Here is a 19,658-nt window from a genome sequence, read left to right as displayed (position 1 = left end):
GGTCATTGAGATGTCATTGTAAGCCATAATTGGGTGAATCCAAACCATTCCAGAAGAAGATCCTTCTTCATTATGTTGTGTACTGTCGCCTGAAACACGTGGAAAGCTTTTGCCACTGATCAATTTGTTCGTGGCTTCCCACTTATTATAAGACGTCGCATCTTGCTTACCGTTACAGGTACGTAATTTGTTGTAGGTTTTTTCTGGATGGTCATGGCGTCCCAAGATGATTCATATTTCATTAAGTACAATGGATATCCATTCTTAGGAATTCTAAGTCCCCGATCCAAACACACCTTATCTCAGTGTATTAATATCTTGCGCCGAAAATGACAGTTGCATATCCTTACCAAAAACAATAAACATAACAACAGTGTGAACGAAACACAAATAATCTAAATACGAAAACAATGTTTACCAAACAAAAACTTTAATATGCAAACACTTCCAATATCAATATAAATTTACAGTATCTTACATACGAGTATATTACGACTAGATCACGAGAGTGCAGCATTGAAATATGATTAATAATTAACTCATTTAAATACCTTTTAATGACTTAACGTTTAGTCTTACGATAATCAATTATATCATTCTTAACGATCGATATTTATAATGTGTAAATGGTTAAAACTAAACCTCACTATTTTGACAGATACACAGTGAGTTTGAAACTTCTTGTTCACAGGCTATTATTTCTAATATGTACAATTTACTGTTTAAGAATTGAATATATTTTTAAAAATATGCATAATGTTTTTTTTGTTCGGTTTAAGTTAGGCTGATGAAAGACATTGATATCATTGGATTTGTGGAACATCTGTAAGGAACACATTGATTAACTTTTTAACTCTCTTGTAATTAGCACATAGTTATGTTTATTACTTACTCTAGACATTGTTAAAAGGATTTACGAACGCTATTATATAATGCTGATGAAAGTGGTTCGTCATATTGTTGAATTTGTTTATTCGTTTTGAATTTCGCGCAAAGCTACACGAGGATTATCTCCGCCAGCGATTATATGGCCATGCCGGGCATATTTGTTTTGTATTTCATGCAAAGTTAGACGAGGGCTACCTGCACTAGCTGTCCCTAGTTTAGCAGTGATAGACTAGAGGGAAGGTAATTAGTCGACACCACCCACCGCCAACTGTTGGGTTAGTACTTTACCAACGAATACTGGAATTGACCAAGACATTATATCGCCTCACGGTTGAAAGCGCGAGCATATACGATGACAAGGATTCGAATCCGCGACTCGCAAATCATGTGTCGAGCACCTTAACCACCAGGCCATGCCGGACCGTTTATTCTTTTGATAGTTGGTTCACTTTAGTTCACCACAACGACCTTTAAATTTCGAGGTCACGCCTGAGAAGCGAAGTTTTCTTACTTAAATTGCGGAAAATTACAGTAGTCGTGAGCACGTGCGTTCGTAAATCAGATTTTAAATAATTCAGTCGGCTAGAAGATTAAAGTATCTCTTTATAAACATGTTAATTATTCAACAAATGCATTTTTAACATTCAGAAAGCCTAATAACGAATCATTAAAACTAATTGTAAACAGAATTATGGATTGTTTTAAATAGTTTAACTCTTATAAATGTAATACAGCGCTCGCAACATAAGTTTCTCATTGACGAGAATATTCAAAATGCATACATGGAAACATAGCTTGAATAATATTTTTATGTCGTGATATTAGTTTTATTGTTTTCCAGGAATATCAAAGAACATTATATCTGCAGAAAATACAAAGACAAGTGTTAAATGTCAAAGGATGGAAAAAAGCCTTGTTCGCGTGAGCGTTTCTTCATTAGTATAATTTTCTGCCGTATGGGAACCGACACGGATGCTGACGCCTACACCCCTACCTCCTCCCCTGAGAACATTCCTCTGCCTAGTCAATTACCTAGTTAAAGGTTAGTGACCTGTACGTGCAAAAACAAGATCATGGTCAATCAACAAAGTGAAAACAATTTTTAACTTTCCGTAAACAATTCAAGATGTTGCAAGTGAGAACCAAGCGCCCTCTCTTGGTCTTAATATACACTAAGAATACAGCTGTCAACGTAAATAATTATAGTAGCGATCATACAAATAATCTAACACATTCTTGTGGGAACGTAAAATAGGGTTAGAACTTATTACGAAACGAATTTTAATAAACAAACCATATCTGAAGAAAGATGTAAAAATGATTACATAAGGCTTTTAAAAGAAACACGTGGTTATATATAACATTATAAAATAATAATAATCTGAACTTATTCTAGATAAAATACAGTTCTATGAGAAAACGATACACAGATATTAATTAATTCCTAATTAATTCACAGATATTAATTAGCTTCTTACCCGTTTTTCTGATCCACACCTCCATTGCCAAATAATATAGATTTGGGTCACGATGTTTCATTCGTAATTTGTTCAGTAAGATGCGAACGACCTCCTTACTTGTAGTGTATGGCCCAATAGAAAGTGTCTTATACTCAACATCAGCAGACAACACTCGGGCATAAACTTTCACTATAATCTACAGACAATCAAAACACGCGAACTGTTATAATCAATGCAAAGAAAAAAGAGCGAATTTTTGTGTATTTTCAGGTAATAATTTACATTAATTTCACCACTACGATACATTAACTAATAAACAAATTTCTTTGAGTTATTTATCAACTATAACCAAACTATTTGCACTAACGATTATAACGCTTAAATATATTGTACATTTAAATAAAGTTTAGTTTTCATTGCGTCTTCAAATTCTTCTTAATGGTTAATGTCGATTTATTAGCTATTTTTACGAGCTCTCTTTCAGGATTGCGTTACATTTTGTATATAATATTATTGTTCCTTATACATTGCATGTATTAAAGATACATAAATATATTAAATGTTTCTATTTTATTAGTATATCAAATTCGACATCCTCAGTCCATCTTCAATGTTTCGTATCTTCCTCAAAATACGATAGCAATTCTTACTTAAAATGATAATTTATTTGAAAATCTAATTATAAACCAAATATAGTCAAAACAGAATACATCCACTATACAGAACCCTATGGAGCTTGAACCTGGACGTTCAGTCTCGTAAGGTCTCATTCTGCCAAAATAAACTAATTGTACAAAAAAACACATAATATACAGAAAACTGCACTCTGTAAACTGGTTTGGTAAGTCGCATTCCTATCCTTACAACCCGAAATAAAGATATTATAAATACATTACATTTATAAATATAATTTTAGATAAGTTCAATTTATGTAAAATTACACTACGTAACACAAATTTTGTTCCTGGATAGTATGTGTTATTTCTTAATTGCTTATGTTGTAAAAGTACAGAAAATGGCCATTATTCCCTTCAAACTTTGCTTTTGTGACCTGGATAATGAAATTTAGAAATTAACCTATTTTCTATGTTAAAACGGGCAAATTTGCACATTTTCATTTACATAAAGTCTTAATAAAACAACATCAAGATATACATGTATTTAAACTAAAGTTATACAAAAATGAACAAAAATGTTTAGAACTGAATAATTTTTTCGAGATTTGCAACTGTAATGTAAATCACTTTCACGTATCAACCCCGAAATATAGTCTCCCATCATGTTTTCGTTTTATGTTCCCACGTCACAAAAGCAAAGTTTGAAGAGGAAAACAGGTCTTTTTCCATTTACTTTTGGAATAAGCAACTAGGAAATAACACTTTCTGTCCAGGAACAAGAAAAAGTAAAACTTTTGTTACATATTGTTATATTCCTATATGTCATTGACTGGGTTATTCTAGGTTTAGGTAGTTAGCTTACAAAGACTGCTGTTGTCATCAAGGCATTTGATTCCACAACCGGATAAGTGCTTTGAGATAAAAATAAAAATTATACAGACAAAAATAACTCAGCTTTCCTTCTATTACGAAAACGTCTGAAAAAACATTTTACTGGATTATATACGTTTGACGAGCCAAAAATGCTTCGAATAACAATTTGTTTTTATCTCTATCATCTACAATTAAATCAATTTAGAAAACAACAAACACTAGTGGTTATACCGTCATTACCAATTTTCTTAACAAAGAATAGTACCAACCAATCGCACTCTTCTTTTAACTTATTCCATGAGAAAGAAACAAATGATGGGGGAATTAAAAGAGATCTAAGTATATTGAACTGTACGTTTCAATTGAAGATGAAATGAATTTTATTTCCCAGAAGAATTCTAAGTCGGGTAATGCCTCGAAAAGTGTTTCATTAGAAACATATCAAAGAAATTGCGTACGAGGTTACCCATTCAGGGAAGCTCATATGTACTTCAATACAGCATTGTACTACTGTAGGGCTCATAATTGGCTTCCTTGGCAAAATTATGTATGGGGCTGAAACATGGCGTAATTAGAGTAGCAGTTTACCTTTATATTGGAAAACTGGTCTCATACAATTCGTGACACAAGAGAAACTACGACAGAAGTAGCATTATGGTTTGGTTTGAATTTCGCGCAAAACTACATGAGTGCTATCTGCGCTAGCTGTCCCTAATTTAGCATTGTAAGACTAGAGGAAAGGCAGATAGTCATCATCACCTACCGCAAACTCTTGGGCTACTCTTTTACCAACGAATAGTGGGACTGACCGTCACTTTATCACGTCCCCACGGCTGAAAGAGCGAGCATGTTTGGTGTGAGGAAGATTCGAACCAGCAACCCTTGGATTACGAGTCGAGTGCCTTAACCACCTGGCCATGTATAGTTTGGTTGTCGTGAATACGAGGCTACACAATAAGATACATGTTATCTGCCCTTTACGTTCTCCACTTGTTTCATTTCAATTGTTTTTTCAGAGCATTAGTTTTCGTTTTGTAATCGAATTTTATCCTAGAAATATGGGATAAAACAAGCATTATGTACATAAATAAATCATTATCTAACGATCCAGGTCTGGTATATCCAGGTGGTTAAGGCAATCGACTCGTAATCTGAGGGTCGCGGGTTTGAATCCCAGTCGCACCAAACGTGTTCGCCCTTTTATCCATGAGGACGTTATAATGTGACGGTCAGTCCCACTATTCATTGATAAAAAAGTAGCCCAAGAGTTGGTGATTGGTGGTGATGACTAGCTACATTCTCTCTAGCCTTACACTGCTAAATTTGGGTCGGCTAACGCAGATAACCCTCGTGTAGCTTTGCGCGAAATTCCAAAACAAACAACCTAACGATCCTGTATGCGTTTTATACAAACGTAATCGCTTAAATGTCATGTGTTAATTCACAGAAAAAAATCGTTCGATTCACATACATACATAAACAAGTTATTATGTGTAAGTCAGATAATTCCTTAAACCCAATGTGATATTAATAATCATAATATCAACTTCCCTTTTTGTTGGTAGTGTTACATCTTATAAAAGGAAGAAGGGTTTTTGAACTGTACCAGAGGGGAAGGAAATCCGAATACAACTACCGTATTACCACACTGTGTCTAGTCTACATTCCAATCAGATTCCATCTATTGGCAATGTCTACTTCCTCCATTGTACGTGTGAATAAAACATGTCTGTATTCATGTTTAATTAGCTAGTAGTCTCGAGGTGCAGCATTGCAAACAACGGTTAGACTTTTAATACAATAAATAAAACAAATAATATGACCAAACTAATGTCTATGAAAATAAGCAACGACATGCAAGAAGAACAAAACAATAACCATGCATTAAAATATCTTAGACATGCAAGAAGAACAAAACAATAACCATGCATTAAAATATCTTAGACATGCAAGAAGAACAAAACAATAACCATGCATTAAAATATCTTAGACATGCAAGAAGAACAAAACAATAACCATGCATTAAAATATCTTAGACATGCAAGAAGAACAAAACAATAACCATGCATTAAAATATCTTAGACATGCAAGAAGAACAAAACAATAACCATGCATTAAAATATCTTAGACATGCAAGAAGAACAAAACAATAACCATGCATTAAAATATCTTAGACATGCAAGAAGAACAAAACAATAACCATGCATTAAAATATCTTAGACATGCAAGAAGAACAAAACAATAACCATGCATTAAAATATCTTAGACATGCAAGAAGAACAAAACAATAATCATGCATTAAAATATCTTAGACATGCAAGAAGAACAAAACAATAACCATGCATTAAAATATCTTAGACATGCAAGAAGAACAAAACAATAACCATGCATTAAAATATCTTAGACATGCAAGAAGAACAAAACAATAACCATGCATTAAAATATCTTAGACATGCAAGAAGAACAAAACAATAACCATGCATTAAAATATCTTAGACATGCAAGAAGAACAAAACAATAACCATGCATTAAAATATCTTAGACATGCAAGAAGAACAAAACAATAACCATGCATTAAAATATCTTAGACATGCAAGAAGAACAAAACAATAACCATGCATTAAAATATCTTAGACGGGTTATAAGTATCTATATTTAGAGGAGCAAAAGTTAAATGTGTTTTTTATGGCTATGTTACAGCAAAGATTGTATTTCCGCGAGATAGGTATTTTATTTTGTGATGAATGTAATCTAGGTGTTTCTTCCTAGTAGAAATGACTTGCAGTGAAACAGTGTCATGTTGAAGATAAATGTTAATACGGGTTTTAGCAGTAGCTATCTCCTCGTTGATAAAACTGGGACGTAATAGAACTAAATCTCATTTACCGTTTGGATACCTGGTTCATTTTGGTGCAAAACTAGAATAAAACGTTTATGTGCCTATGTTAACAGCAAAAGAAAACGTGGAAATAAATATCAAGTCTTTGATAGTCGCTTGAGAAAACAGTGCATTACGGGTAAAGTTTTTAATAAAAGCTGTTGTTAAAATATGGCAGTGTCCTTTTGGAGACTGGTGTGTTAAAATAGTACAGTGTTTAGAAACAACGAGATACCTGTTTGTCCATCTCGGCTGCCCCATCCTCTAGGGCCCGGCATGGCCAGGTGAGTTAAGGCGTTCGACTCGTAATCTGAGAGTCGCGGGTTCAAATCCCAGTAGAAACAAACATGTTCGCCCTTTTAGCCGTGGGAACGTTATAATGACAATCCCACTATTCGTTGGTAAAAGAGTAACCCAAGAGTTGGCGGTGAGTGGTGATGACTAACTGCCTCCCCTCTAGTCTTAGACTGCTAAATTATGGACGGCTAGTGCAGATAGCCTTCAAGTAGCATGGCACGAAATTCAAAACAAACAAACCCATCCTCTGAGTCAAAATGAAACTATTAAGTTGAAAAAAAGGCCAGCCTTTATGATTCGTACATCTATTAAGTTCCTTTTTAAACTCATTCACGTTTACTGTCTTCGTAACATCAGAAGGTAACTCATTCCATAGGCTAACCACACTATTTAAAAATTAAAATTGTCTTAAGCCCCATACCAGCCGTTCTGAGATATAAAATTGTCTTTGTTGAAGACGGCTTCTACCTTGCCTAAATCTATGTATGTGTTTATTATTTCTATAATTCTCGCTGTTAAAAAAAAAAAGAGAACGTCTTGAAACTTTGTAGAATGGACAGCAACTGCCTGTTGTGGAGACACGAGTGTAGAGGTCGATGCACCAAGTCTTGACTTGAAGACGAAAGGCGAAGACTTTCGCAACGTCGTCCTCTACACTTGTGTCTCCCCATCAGGCAGTTGTCGTACAAAGTTTCATCATGAATACTCTGCCTAAACAAACTATCAAAGAAGAAAAACGTCGATGCACTAACGTTATCTTGTACAATCTTAAGTACTTCAATCAGATCCCATGTAATTCTGTTTTCATTGAAGAAGTGGGATCATTCTTGATAGTATTTTACGGATCACCTATCAAAGAGAATCATTGCAGAATATATTTTAAAAAAATGCTCTGGTTAAAAAACAAAGTGCGATTGGTCTTTAAGCAATAATTTTGTGGAGCTTTAAATCGGATCTGCTCCAATCTCATTTCTTATTTTAGTATTTGTTTTAGGTTTCATCTTTAGGACAACTACAGTTTTCGCATCTTCTGTGATAAGTAATTAATTGTCTTAAGCCACAGTAAAATGATAAGACGATCCCTGGGGCACAGGAGAAAATGACTACGAGGGTGCTCACGTGCTTCATGACTATAAAATCCGTGAAGCGTAACGTGCAAATATCTCCCTTTTTTCCCCTTAAGGGTCCATATACGTGTACAACACATACTGTGTAAATTATTGCTTATAGTTTTGTATATTTTCTAAACAATAACAGTGATGACATTGTGCACCATGAATAAAGCAGTGTTCGTTTCAGAGAAATAAGGACATACTCAAATGTCATTTCTTTTCTTATGCTAAAGCATATTTAATCCTATTTATCACAAAGCTATAAAATAGTTTATGTGCTCTGTTCAATGTCTGGAATAAAATCCCGGATTTTACTCTTATCAGTAAGTAAGGTCATCGCTGACCTACTGGTTTACTATATTTAAGTCTCACCGTGAGCCCTAAAGGTATTTGGATTATACTAATGTTTCATTCTGTTTTAGGAATATTACAGCTCATTCAACTTTGTTATTTCACGTTCCTTTTTTGTTGTTGTTATTCAAATATCACTTCCTATTCTAATTTCCCCAAAAGAGGACCGTAGACGAAATGGAGACCACTTGCACCTCTAAACAGTAGTGCGTTGTCTGTCGGTCAGTTAATTGATACTAACATAACGATACATATATAACGCTTAACGTTGCACGTTGTACTGCCGTGATGTCAGTAAAATATGCGCATGCCAAGAATCACGAGAAGTATTACGTAGTATGTAGGCTATAATACAACATGACATATGAGTTTCGAAAGTTAATATATATATATATATGTTACTCTAAATTTGGGTTCAATTTACTCTTGAAACAGAACACTTTTGGGGACCCTATGAACGTACATCCAGCATACTCAAGTGTAAAGAAAAAAACATGGCCCCGTAATCGCTGATGTTCTTTCTGGTTACATGATCACAGAAGATCCCAACCAAAATCTTCGCCATTTCCTATCACACTAAAAATGAGTTCTAACAGTTATTCAGAAAATTATGTTTATTGATTTCTTTTACATTTCTATCCACTTCAATCAAATTCGCCCTCACTGCCACAATAGTATGTCTGCGGATTTCTACTAGAAACCAGGTTTTGATATCTGTGGTGGGCAGAGCACAAACAGTCCTTTGTATAGTTTTTCGAATAATAACAAACAAACAAACAAATCAATTGAATTCGTTTAAGAAAACCTTTGTGCTTTAGCAACTCTTTTTCATAAATCGTTCATTTTAATCTTTATGATTAAATACAATATATTCGCGTATTTTCCATGACAATATTACCTACTGATTATAAGTTACAATGACGGCAACTATAAGGAAAACAGAGACGATTCACTGAAATAAAATACGTGCGTTTCCTTTCAGCAAAGCCACATTGGGCTATCTGTTGTATCTATTGAAATAAATCGAATCCCTGATTTTGCCACTGTCCCTTTATCAATCAGGTTAAAATAATTAACATTTATGTAAAAAAAAAATCGTGTTTTATGAAACTGGATAACCGTTGTATGTTTTAATATAACTTTTAATTGTTGTATTTCATTCAGCCATTTTGAAAAATTCTAGTTCGTTGTACAACAACTGTGAGAGTAGATCATGCTTAGTCAACGGGGCGAAAACACCATGGGGTGAAGACGTTACGCAGGTGCACTGCTTACATTTTCAACCGAACTGCAGGGTTTTTTCACCGGAAATATTAAGTCCTTAATTTTATATGTATATGCAGGGATAACCACTAGAGGGACGTTTAGAAGGTCATGTATCAGTAAATATATGGTGGTTTTTTCAAATTTAGTATTTCAAACATTTTCCGCCCATTTTGAGGTATTTCTTAGAGGGCGTTCAAAAGTATTGAAAAAATTAAAATCATGATAGCAAAGTAATTTTTTTGTAGCGTAAAACTACATGAAGGCCATCTGCGTTAGTCATCCTTAATTTGGCAGCGAAAGACTAGAGGGAAGGCAGCTAGTCATCACCGCCCACCGCCAACTCTTGGGCTACTCTTTTACCAACGAATAATGGGGATTAACTGTCACTTTGTAACAATACGAGCATGTTTGGTGTGACCCTCAGATTACGAGTCGAGCGCCCTAATCACGTGGTCAAAATGTCAGAGAACGATTTATAAGCACAGTGCATTGTTTTCAATTTTGAGGAACACACTATATATTTCTTCAGAACACTGGTTATCCGAAGAAGCGAAATTAAGATGTTATCAAGCATACAGTACATTATCTAAAAATAAAACCTCTTCCTGGTGCTTATGAAGCATTCTCTGTTAACGGAAGGGTACGGGGGGATTTTTTCAGAGTGGCGGGGGCTGTACGATTTTTGCTCGAATGAAATTATTAGGATATATTTTCTTCTTTTAATTTTGGCCGAATGAAAAGTGAAAATCTTCCCTAACTGTATAGTGTAAGTTTGAGGAACTTCAGTTCTTCCAACCCCCTCATGCCCCGTAAGCCTACGTTTGTTAATTTATTATTGAATTAGCACAAGATTCTTTCATACACATGTAAATTTAAACCATATTTTTTATAGTGCTGTGCAATATGTTTTAGTAATATCTACGCAAACTTTCTTTTATAAATACAATGAATTAGGCCGAAAAAGTCGCTTAGCGAAAAATTAACCACATATTTCTTTTTTCTATTACAGACTTTTTAACACATTTATATTTATTCTGATGTTAATCTGATCCGTGTTAAATTAACGCTCGCGTTTTACGTTATCAACACTCAAGTAAAATGTATGTTTTTTAAAGTGTTTCATGTATGAAAATTAAATATGTACCAAACGACTTCAGTATTGTTGAAGTAACGTACAAGAAGTAATAAATGGCCTGAAATAAACAGATAAACTCACAAACATGTGCATATTTGACAGCTGAGACGAGTACAGTGGCACAGCGGAATGTCTTCGGACTCACAATGCTATAAACCGGATTTCGATACTCGTGGTGACTAGAGAACAGACAAACCATTATGTGAAGCTTTGTTCTTAATACCAAGCAAATAAACAAAAGCTGAGACGAGGGATAAGAAAACAAAAAATGACTGAGGTGAAAAAATTTAAAATGGTGACCAGTATTCTCGCTAGAGCGAAGGGATGCATTTTCTCCTCAGAGTCTCCGAAGAAAAACAACAACAAAAAACTACAGAATTAAATTAATGTTTTAACGTTAAGCGTACAAAGAGATCCCGACTTGTGTAATTATCGAACATAGGTGTCGCTCTCTGGAGGTGAACGGTATCATTACTAGAATTTTCGAAAGCCGAGTTATATGAATAAATTTGTATTTCAATTAAATAATGAAACGAAATAATTATACACCAAAGAAGAAAGTCAGCCATTAGTATGTACCCGTGATAACATAAGTGTTTTAAAATGAGTCAACGAAATAAATCTTTTATGAAAGTTGGTTTTATTGAAGGAATTGTCCGTTTGCACAGAGCACTTCAACCAGAACTCATAGCATGTGGTGTTACAATGTAATGGTTTATTGCAAAAATAAGATAAAAATATAAACAATGCAGTCAGTGAAGAGAGTTTATCAGCCATTAGTGACCTATGTTTTTAAATGATGTCAAAATATTTTTCATTGTTTACGTAACTGGAATTCTAGACAATCCACAACCGGGAAGGAGGGGATATGATTCTACAGTAGCTCTTGTAATGAACAACGTGTTTCGGGTTGCTTGTCCACTGAAAAACGCTGCGAAATAGAAAATGTCACAGATATACTACTACAGAAGGTACGGTATTGTGATTTCGATTATTAACCCTAAAACGTCTGATTTCCAACAGACGTTTCCAAACTATTTCTGCAGCAAAACCCCAAAGGGTAGATGAGTTTCTTGATTACACGGATTTTAATAAAATAAATGTCACACACACAAATACTAAGTACGAATACCATTTATATTTGTCTTAGTGCTTAGGTACCAACCAAACAGTTCTTGATCAAATCCGTCACACTAAGTGTTGCAACAGCCCAAACCATAAAATTACCCAGTATGTAATGAATGATTCATATTGGTAATTAATTAAATAACAGTAAAAACATCTCACAGTTCTCACAGGCATTTCTTGTAAAATATTGTGTAACTGATAACCAGCTATATAAATGAATGCAATTATTTGAAGTTTTAGCAGTTGAGTCAGAATTGACGATGCATTATTAAAAAGAAACAACTCAGAAATTAAAATATTAAAACGCAACGACCACGCGTTTCGAATGCCAATGAGAGTCATCATAAAAAATACGATTCTCCAAGGTACGTACTGGTAGTCAATTATCAAGTATTAAATACTAGTGTTTTAATTATCAAGTACTAAATACCAGTGCTTAATTATGAAGTATCAAATATCAGTGTTTAATTATCAAGTATTAAATACCAGTGTTTTAATTATCAAGTACTAAATACCAGTGCTTAATTATGAAGTATCAAATATCAGTGTTTAATTATCAAGTATTAAATACCAGTGTTTTAATTATCAAGTACTAAATACCAGTGCTTAATTATGAAGTATCAAATATCAGTGTTTAATTATCAAGTATTAAATACTAGTGTTTTAATTATCAAGTACTAAATACCAGTGCTTAATTATGAAGTATCAAATATCAGTGTTTAATTATCAAGTATTAAATACCAGTGTTTTAATTATCAAGTACTAAATACCAGTGCTTAATTATGAAGTATCAAATATCAGTGTTTAATTATCAAGTATTAAATACCAGTGTTTTAATTATCAAGTACTAAATACCAGTGTTTGCTTATTAAGTATTAAGTATCAGTGTTTACTTATTAAGTATTAAATATCAATGGTTAATTATTAAGTATTAAATATCAGTGGTTAATTACTAAGTATTAAATACCAGTGTTTACTTATTAATTATTACGTATCAGCGTTTAATAACTGTGTATTTCAATACTTTATAATTTTTTTCAGTTTCAAAACTTTGAGTATTTATGGGCAAAATATTCATATCCTGATCCAAGTTTGATGGACGACAATCAAATTTGTTTGTTTGTTTGTTTTGAATTACGCCCAAAGATACACGAGGGCTATCTGTGCTAGCCGTCCCTAATTTAGCAATGCAAGACTAGAGGGAAGGTAGCTAGTCATCACCACCCACCGCCTCTTTTACCAACGAATAGTGCAATTTTGTGTAGAAACAAAAACAACTTTATTGTGATGTTATTTAAGAATAAATCGAAAGTAGTGGTGAGGGTACTCGCTTTAAAATCTGTGGGTCGCAGGTTCTCAACTCACTCAACATGCTCGTTCAATCAGTCGTAAGAGTATTATAGCCCCACTATTGCGTTAGAGTAGTCCTAAAGTTGGCGGTAATTGGTGTTTTTATATGTACCTTTCTTCACATCTATCATTTCTAAATTAGGAACCCTTAGTGCAAAAACAAAAACAATAGGAATAAACCTCACAGAAGACCGGTGGTCTTCATCACTGTTTAAGACCATCAGCAATGTGTGCTTCATTCACTTGTTACACTTGGGACACATCTAGCGTATTTTGCTAAAGAGATTATTTTTAAGGACATACAAGGATTATAGACGAACAGGTAGACGCCGGATGTGTTTGCAGAGAGACGGGTAGAGAAAAAGACTTAGCCTTAAAAACGTACTTTCATACTTATACTTTATATTGCAACTGTAATATACAAAGTATTACAGATCTACAATGAGTCTGGCCTAAAAACGGAAATTAATTTCATGGAAGAATTCGATACGTTCTTTTCCTTTTACTGCACAGCATAAACGTTTATTATGTAACATTACGCAAGCATAAATATTTGTTAAATCTGCCAATAACGTCACGCGCTGATTATCTGCCTTCATTGCATTATTTTAAATATAATTCTCCTCCGATGGGTGAACAGCAATTTTATGGCCTTACAACGTTAAAATCCGTGTTTCGTATGCCACAGTGGACAGATAACAGTTTGTTTTTGAATTTCACGCAAAGCTACACGAGAGATTTCAGCGCTAGCCATCCGTAATTTAGCAGTTTAAGGAAAGAGGGAAGGCATCTGGTCAACACCACCCACCGCCAACTCTTGGGCTACTCTTTTACCAAAGAACAGTGAGGTTGAGCATCACATTATAACGCTCCAACGGCTGAAAGGGCAAACATGTATGGTGAAATGGGGATTCGAATCCGCGACCCTCGGATTACAAGTCGAGTGCCTCAACCACATATATATGCCGGGCCGACAGATAACAGATAGCTCATTTTGTGTGTAACGTTTGGTGTGACAGGGATTCGAACCAGCGGCCCTTAGATCCTGAATTAATATCAATAAAGATATAAAAAAAATGTTTTGGGGTTATTTGCTAGTACCTACGTATTTAACCACTAATGAAATGGAATCCATATTCCAAATATAAGTTGAAAACGAAGCAATACGACGGAGTATTTGACATTTTGAGTTTTAAAGAAAACTCAAATTTGAAAGTCCACATTTTGTGCGTTAAGCTTGCTGCCATAAAACAAGTTAATTTCCTCTTACCTTTGGGGATTTTGGTGCAAGACTGACCTCATGGAGGCTAGAGGTACTGGACGACCGTGACGACATTTGGTCATGTCCACTGCTACTGCCGTAACTTAAAGTTGAGCTCAGGCTAACTGTGTCTCGTGCGGGCGTTCGGCATCGATAAGGTGATAGGTTTGAACTAGAGAAATGCACGTGTTTTAACATTTTATGAGTATAGCTCAGAAAACATAAACTAAAAAACAATGTTTTACTGGAGTTATTTAATCTTTTTAGGCACACAGTATTCGTTACTGTCCGTGAAAAAAAAAATGAAATAAGCAACTATAAACAGACGTTTTCGTCTCTCAGCACAATACGAGTTAATCTATCAGAACTTCAGAACACACCAATCTCTCCTTTAAAGTGTCTCTCGGCGTCTGTGTCTGCACAGTTTGTCGCCCTCATTTACTCTCAGTCGCACCCGGATGTCGCCGGCAGCTGATTGGTCATGAGGGTGTTGCCGTGGTAACTAGTTCCTTTATTTGCGCGCATGTCTGTAAAGGCCGGTAAAAAATAAATAAATAAAGAAGTTAAGATCCAAGGTCCTTACCATGGTATTGATTTTTCTCAAACCTCACCCCCACCCAAATACATGGATTATAGGCAAGAAGAACTGCTTTGAAGAGACCTTGCCGCCAGACAAGCACGCGACTTCTGCCAGAGTGAACCTTCAACAAAATATGTAAAAATAGCTTAAGAGTCTCGAAATGCGAGATCACCTCGTCTTTTTAACTGATAGCAAATTCAGGTGGAAATTTATGGTGTTCGAACACCACCTCTGCAAAATATTTCACTGTTTAACTTTATTTTTCCCCTATCGGGTGACAGGTTTTTCTCATGTTTCTCATGCATATTCGTTCTTTATTAACATGAGCACAGGCCCAACATGGTCAGGTAGTTAAAGCGCTCGGCTCCTAATTTGAGGATCGCGGGTTCACATCCCCGTCACACCAAATATTTTCAGCCTTAGGGGCATTATATAGGTCAATCCCACTATTCGCTGGTAAAAGAGTAGCCCAAGAGTTGGCGGTGAGTGGTGATGACTAGCTCCCTTCCCTCTACTCTTACATTGATAAATTAGAGACGGCTAGCGTAGACAGCCCTCATATAGCTTTGCTCGAAATTCAAAAAACAAACAAACGATTATAAGTAATTTCGTTCAAGCTCAAAGAAATTAGTACTTGTGATATTCGGTTGTTTCAGAACAAAACTGCGACGGGCCATCTGCTATGTTCACAACAGGTAATCAAACCTTCAGTTTTTGTACCGTAAGTTCTTAGACTTACCCTTGTCTTTATGTGCGAGTAATTAGGTCGTACTTTCATAAAATGTTTTTATCAAATGTCGGAATGAAATGTTAATAAATTTATTTTTCCGAAATTATATATTTTTTCAACGTAATTTCGAGCCCTCTATAGGAAACCAGATGCAGAAAAATATGAAATAATGACGAAAAAATACAATTAAATAAATATTAAACAAATGCAACTAAGCGTAGCCTTGATATAACTAAAGAAACGACATTTTTTTTATCTTAATCTCATAACGAAGATTACCGGGTTTATCCAACATCAGTTAGTTAATTCTTCCAGTAGTTATATGCATCATCTTTGTAGACTTAGTTTTCACACGGACTTAGCAATTAATCAATTCGAACTTAAGTTATTGCGTTTTCGAAATCTTCTCAAAGTTCGTTTCGTTGAACAGAAATATATTGTACTTGACCAACATCAACACGGATATATTTTTTGTTAATATTGGTTTTGTTTTCTATATTTCTGAACCCTTAAATTATTCCATGATACACATTTGTAAAGTGTTTGGGTTGTTTTGAGTTTTGCGCAAAGCTACACGAGGGCTATCTGCGCAAGCCGTCCCCAATTTAGCAGTGTAAAACTAGAGAGGAGGCAGCTAGTCATCACCACCCACCGTCAACTCTTGGGCTACGCTTTTACCAACGAATAATGGAATTGAGCGTGACATTATAACCCTCCACGGCTGAAAGGGCATGTTTGGTGTGAAGCGAATTCGAACTCGCGACCTTCGGATTACGAGTCGAGTGCCTTGACCACCGGGCCATGCCAGGCCCTTTGTGAAGCGAATAGCAACGTGAACAAAAATGAAACGATTTCTAATTCGAAGGCATGTCAGATCTTAAATACCCTTGTTTTGAAACACCCCAGCTAATGAACGGAATTTCTTAAGAGCTATCTAGAAATAAATAATTTGCAATATATTATAAAATAATACTAAAGCGATACTACGTAGTGTACTATATATCGAAGTTGTCAGAGGTCGTTGATTTCTTTTTTTTTCCATACCGGAAGTTCGATGTTATGTGTGTGAGAGGGTGTAACACTAATAGAAGCCACACATTGACTCACTTCACATCAAATGAACATAAATGACAAAAAATAAATACAATTCATGCCATAGTATGCGATTGCTTTAAACATGAAAGAAAGAAAAACAACTGATGTAACCATAACAGAGAATTAAGTAAACTTAGGGATTCAACACGTTAGATATGTGTATAAAATATTTTAACGTGTCTCGCTTCGTAATCTTTGTTACGGTCAAATTCCACGCCTGAAGTTAGCACAGCACGGACAGCTTTGTGCTTAACGAAAAACGAAAATATTTCTCGAGTCTATCACTTAAAAAACGAGGGACGATTATCGCAGATAGCCCGTTGTATTGCTTTACATTAATATCCGAAACAAACCGCAAAATTTTACCTAATGGTAAAAGCTACGATACGTTAATCTCTCAGAGATAAACATGATTCATTGGTTTACGTGATAGGATACTCACCTGAGTTTCGCATCGCGATGTTGCTTCGCACTTTTCAGCTGGGTGCGTTATAAGTGTGACAACCAGTCCCGTTATTCGGAGAAAGATCGAAAAAACTTTCGTGCATGCTAGCGCAGATGAACTTTGACCTTTAGCTCAAAATTAGAAACGGCTATAGTTAAATCATAATGCCTCTTTAACCTGGTAACCTGAAGGTGACCTAAAAAGGCCGAGACATTTCTCTGTATTTATTTTAATTAAAGTTTTAATACCCCTACAAGCCGTCTTTAGCATACAATATAAGGTCTTTTCAATCTCTGTCTCGACAAGATGGTCACTATGTAACTCAAACTCTCCATTATAATTCAGAATAAGATATTCTCGTAAAATATAAAATAAAGATGTAAGTTTGTATCTTACTAATATGCGTGGTCTGGTATCTTTGAAACAGCGACAAGTCTGCATCTTTACAACGCTAAAATCAAGAGTTCGATTTCCCTCGCTGGACACAGCAAATAGTCCGATTTGGCTTAGCTATAAGAAAACACATACACACAAATCCCGCAATTTTAGCCCACCAGTGGCACAGCGGTATGCCTGCGGACTTACAACACTAGAAACTGGATTTCGATACCCTTGGTAGAGCATAACACGGATAGCCCATTGTGTAGCTTTGTGCTTAGTTTCAAACAAACAAATTAAAAATGTAATATTAAATGTATAGACAACGAAACTGGAAGGAAACTGCTCCCCAGTGGCACAGCAGTATGTCTGCGGACTCTCACCACTTGAAACCAGATGTCGATACCCGTGGTAGGCAAAGTACAGATAGCCTATTGTGTAGTTTTGTGCTCAATTTCAAACGATCATTCAAGCAAACCCATATTTTTAATAATGTCCTTCCGTAGCTCATTGGCAAAGTTATTATGGGTTGGATCCTCGAGGCAAACAGAGCGCTGAAGTAACAACCACGTGATATTTTTTAATAACTTGTGGTCGTCATTTATTTGTATTTACACAATACTGTTTGGACTGATTCACAATCAATTGACACTGATAATAAATATAGGGAAACGTTATAACCATCGAATAGCTTGTTATAGCCCTGTTGAATACTAATTTAATTACGTCATTACATGTGCGTCATATTCAAAGGTTCCAGCGTCATCTTTAACAGAAAAGAACGAAAAACCACTTGATTATTTGCTTATTTTAATAGCCCGGCATGGCCAAGCGTGTTAAGGCGTGCGACTCGTAATCTGAGGGTCGCGGGTTCGCATCCACGTCGCGCCAAACATGCTCGCCCTTCCAGCCGTGGGGGCGTTCATTATGTGACGGTCAGTCCCACTATTCGTTGGTAAAAGAGTAGCCCAAGAGTTGGCGGTGGGTGGTGATGACTAGCTGCCTTCCCTCGAGTTTTACACTGCTAAATTAAGGACGGATAGCCCTCGAGCAGCTTCGTGCGAAAATTCAAAACAAACAAAACTTATTTTAATTTTTTGTTTGCGAATTATGCGCAAAGCTACACCGCCAACTCTTGGGCCACTCTTTTATCAACGACTAGTGGGATTAACTGTAACATACTCCTCTTACGGCTGAAAGGATGAGCATGTTTGGTGCGACGGTCATTGGAACTCGCTACTCTCAGATTGATGTCGAGTGCCCTAACCACCTGACCATGCCGGATCGTGTTAATTTTAATTATGTAAATAAAAAAAAGGTCATGAAAGATGTTGATAAGGGCCTAGACCCATGACTGCCTGAGAAGCCACAAAGTACCAAACAAAACGTTGATAGTTTCAAGATTACTTATTTAATAAGAGTTAACCTGGAAATATGAGTATGAAAGTGGAAAGTTCAATAAGAAGAAATAATCTATTAACAACATGGCGTCTCCCGGGGGGTTCCGATAAGTCTTTGAAATTACAATGCATAAATCAGGGATTCGATTCATCTCGGTAGACAGGTTGCACTAAGAAAACAAAGACACGCGGCTTCAACGTACAGAAGAAGGTTAAAAACAAACTGAAGGTATGAGTGAAAACTCTAGCAAATTTAAAAATAGATACACAAGAAATTTACACTTTGAGTGAGAGACTCAGTGGTAGGAAAGTTTCGAACGAGGATATAATCAGTTTGGTTTGAAACTTCAAGAGTAAATGAGAGGAATGGGTAACAAGACCATCTTCACGTTCTGGTATAGAAATCTTTGTTTT

General features: G+C 35.5%; 1 protein-coding gene across 4 annotated transcripts in view; it reads right to left on the bottom strand.

Moving 5' to 3' along the window:
- LOC143247395 (uncharacterized) overlaps positions 1-19,658 on the bottom strand; it is a 46,151-nt gene that overhangs the window by 9,223 nt on the left and 17,270 nt on the right. The window contains exons 1-3 of one of the 4 annotated variants that reach the window (XM_076495398.1): positions 15,200-15,304; positions 14,626-14,788; positions 2,367-2,544 (exon numbers count right to left, since the gene is read on the bottom strand). In XM_076495398.1, coding sequence (XP_076351513.1) covers positions 2,367-2,544; positions 14,626-14,691 — 244 coding nt within the window. In that variant the 5' untranslated portion in view covers positions 14,692-14,788; positions 15,200-15,304. Of the gene's footprint in view, positions 1-2,366; positions 2,545-14,625; positions 15,036-15,199; positions 15,305-19,658 lie in introns of those variants that run through there. The other 3 variants (XM_076495396.1, XM_076495397.1, XM_076495395.1) reach the window with 3 other exon arrangements.

Source organism: Tachypleus tridentatus, chromosome 3 (genome assembly GCF_004210375.1).
Source record: "Tachypleus tridentatus isolate NWPU-2018 chromosome 3, ASM421037v1, whole genome shotgun sequence".
Taxonomy (NCBI): Eukaryota; Metazoa; Arthropoda; class Merostomata; order Xiphosura; family Limulidae; genus Tachypleus; species Tachypleus tridentatus.
Note: the sequence above shows the minus strand (reverse complement) of the source record. Positions and strands in the feature narration are given on the sequence as shown.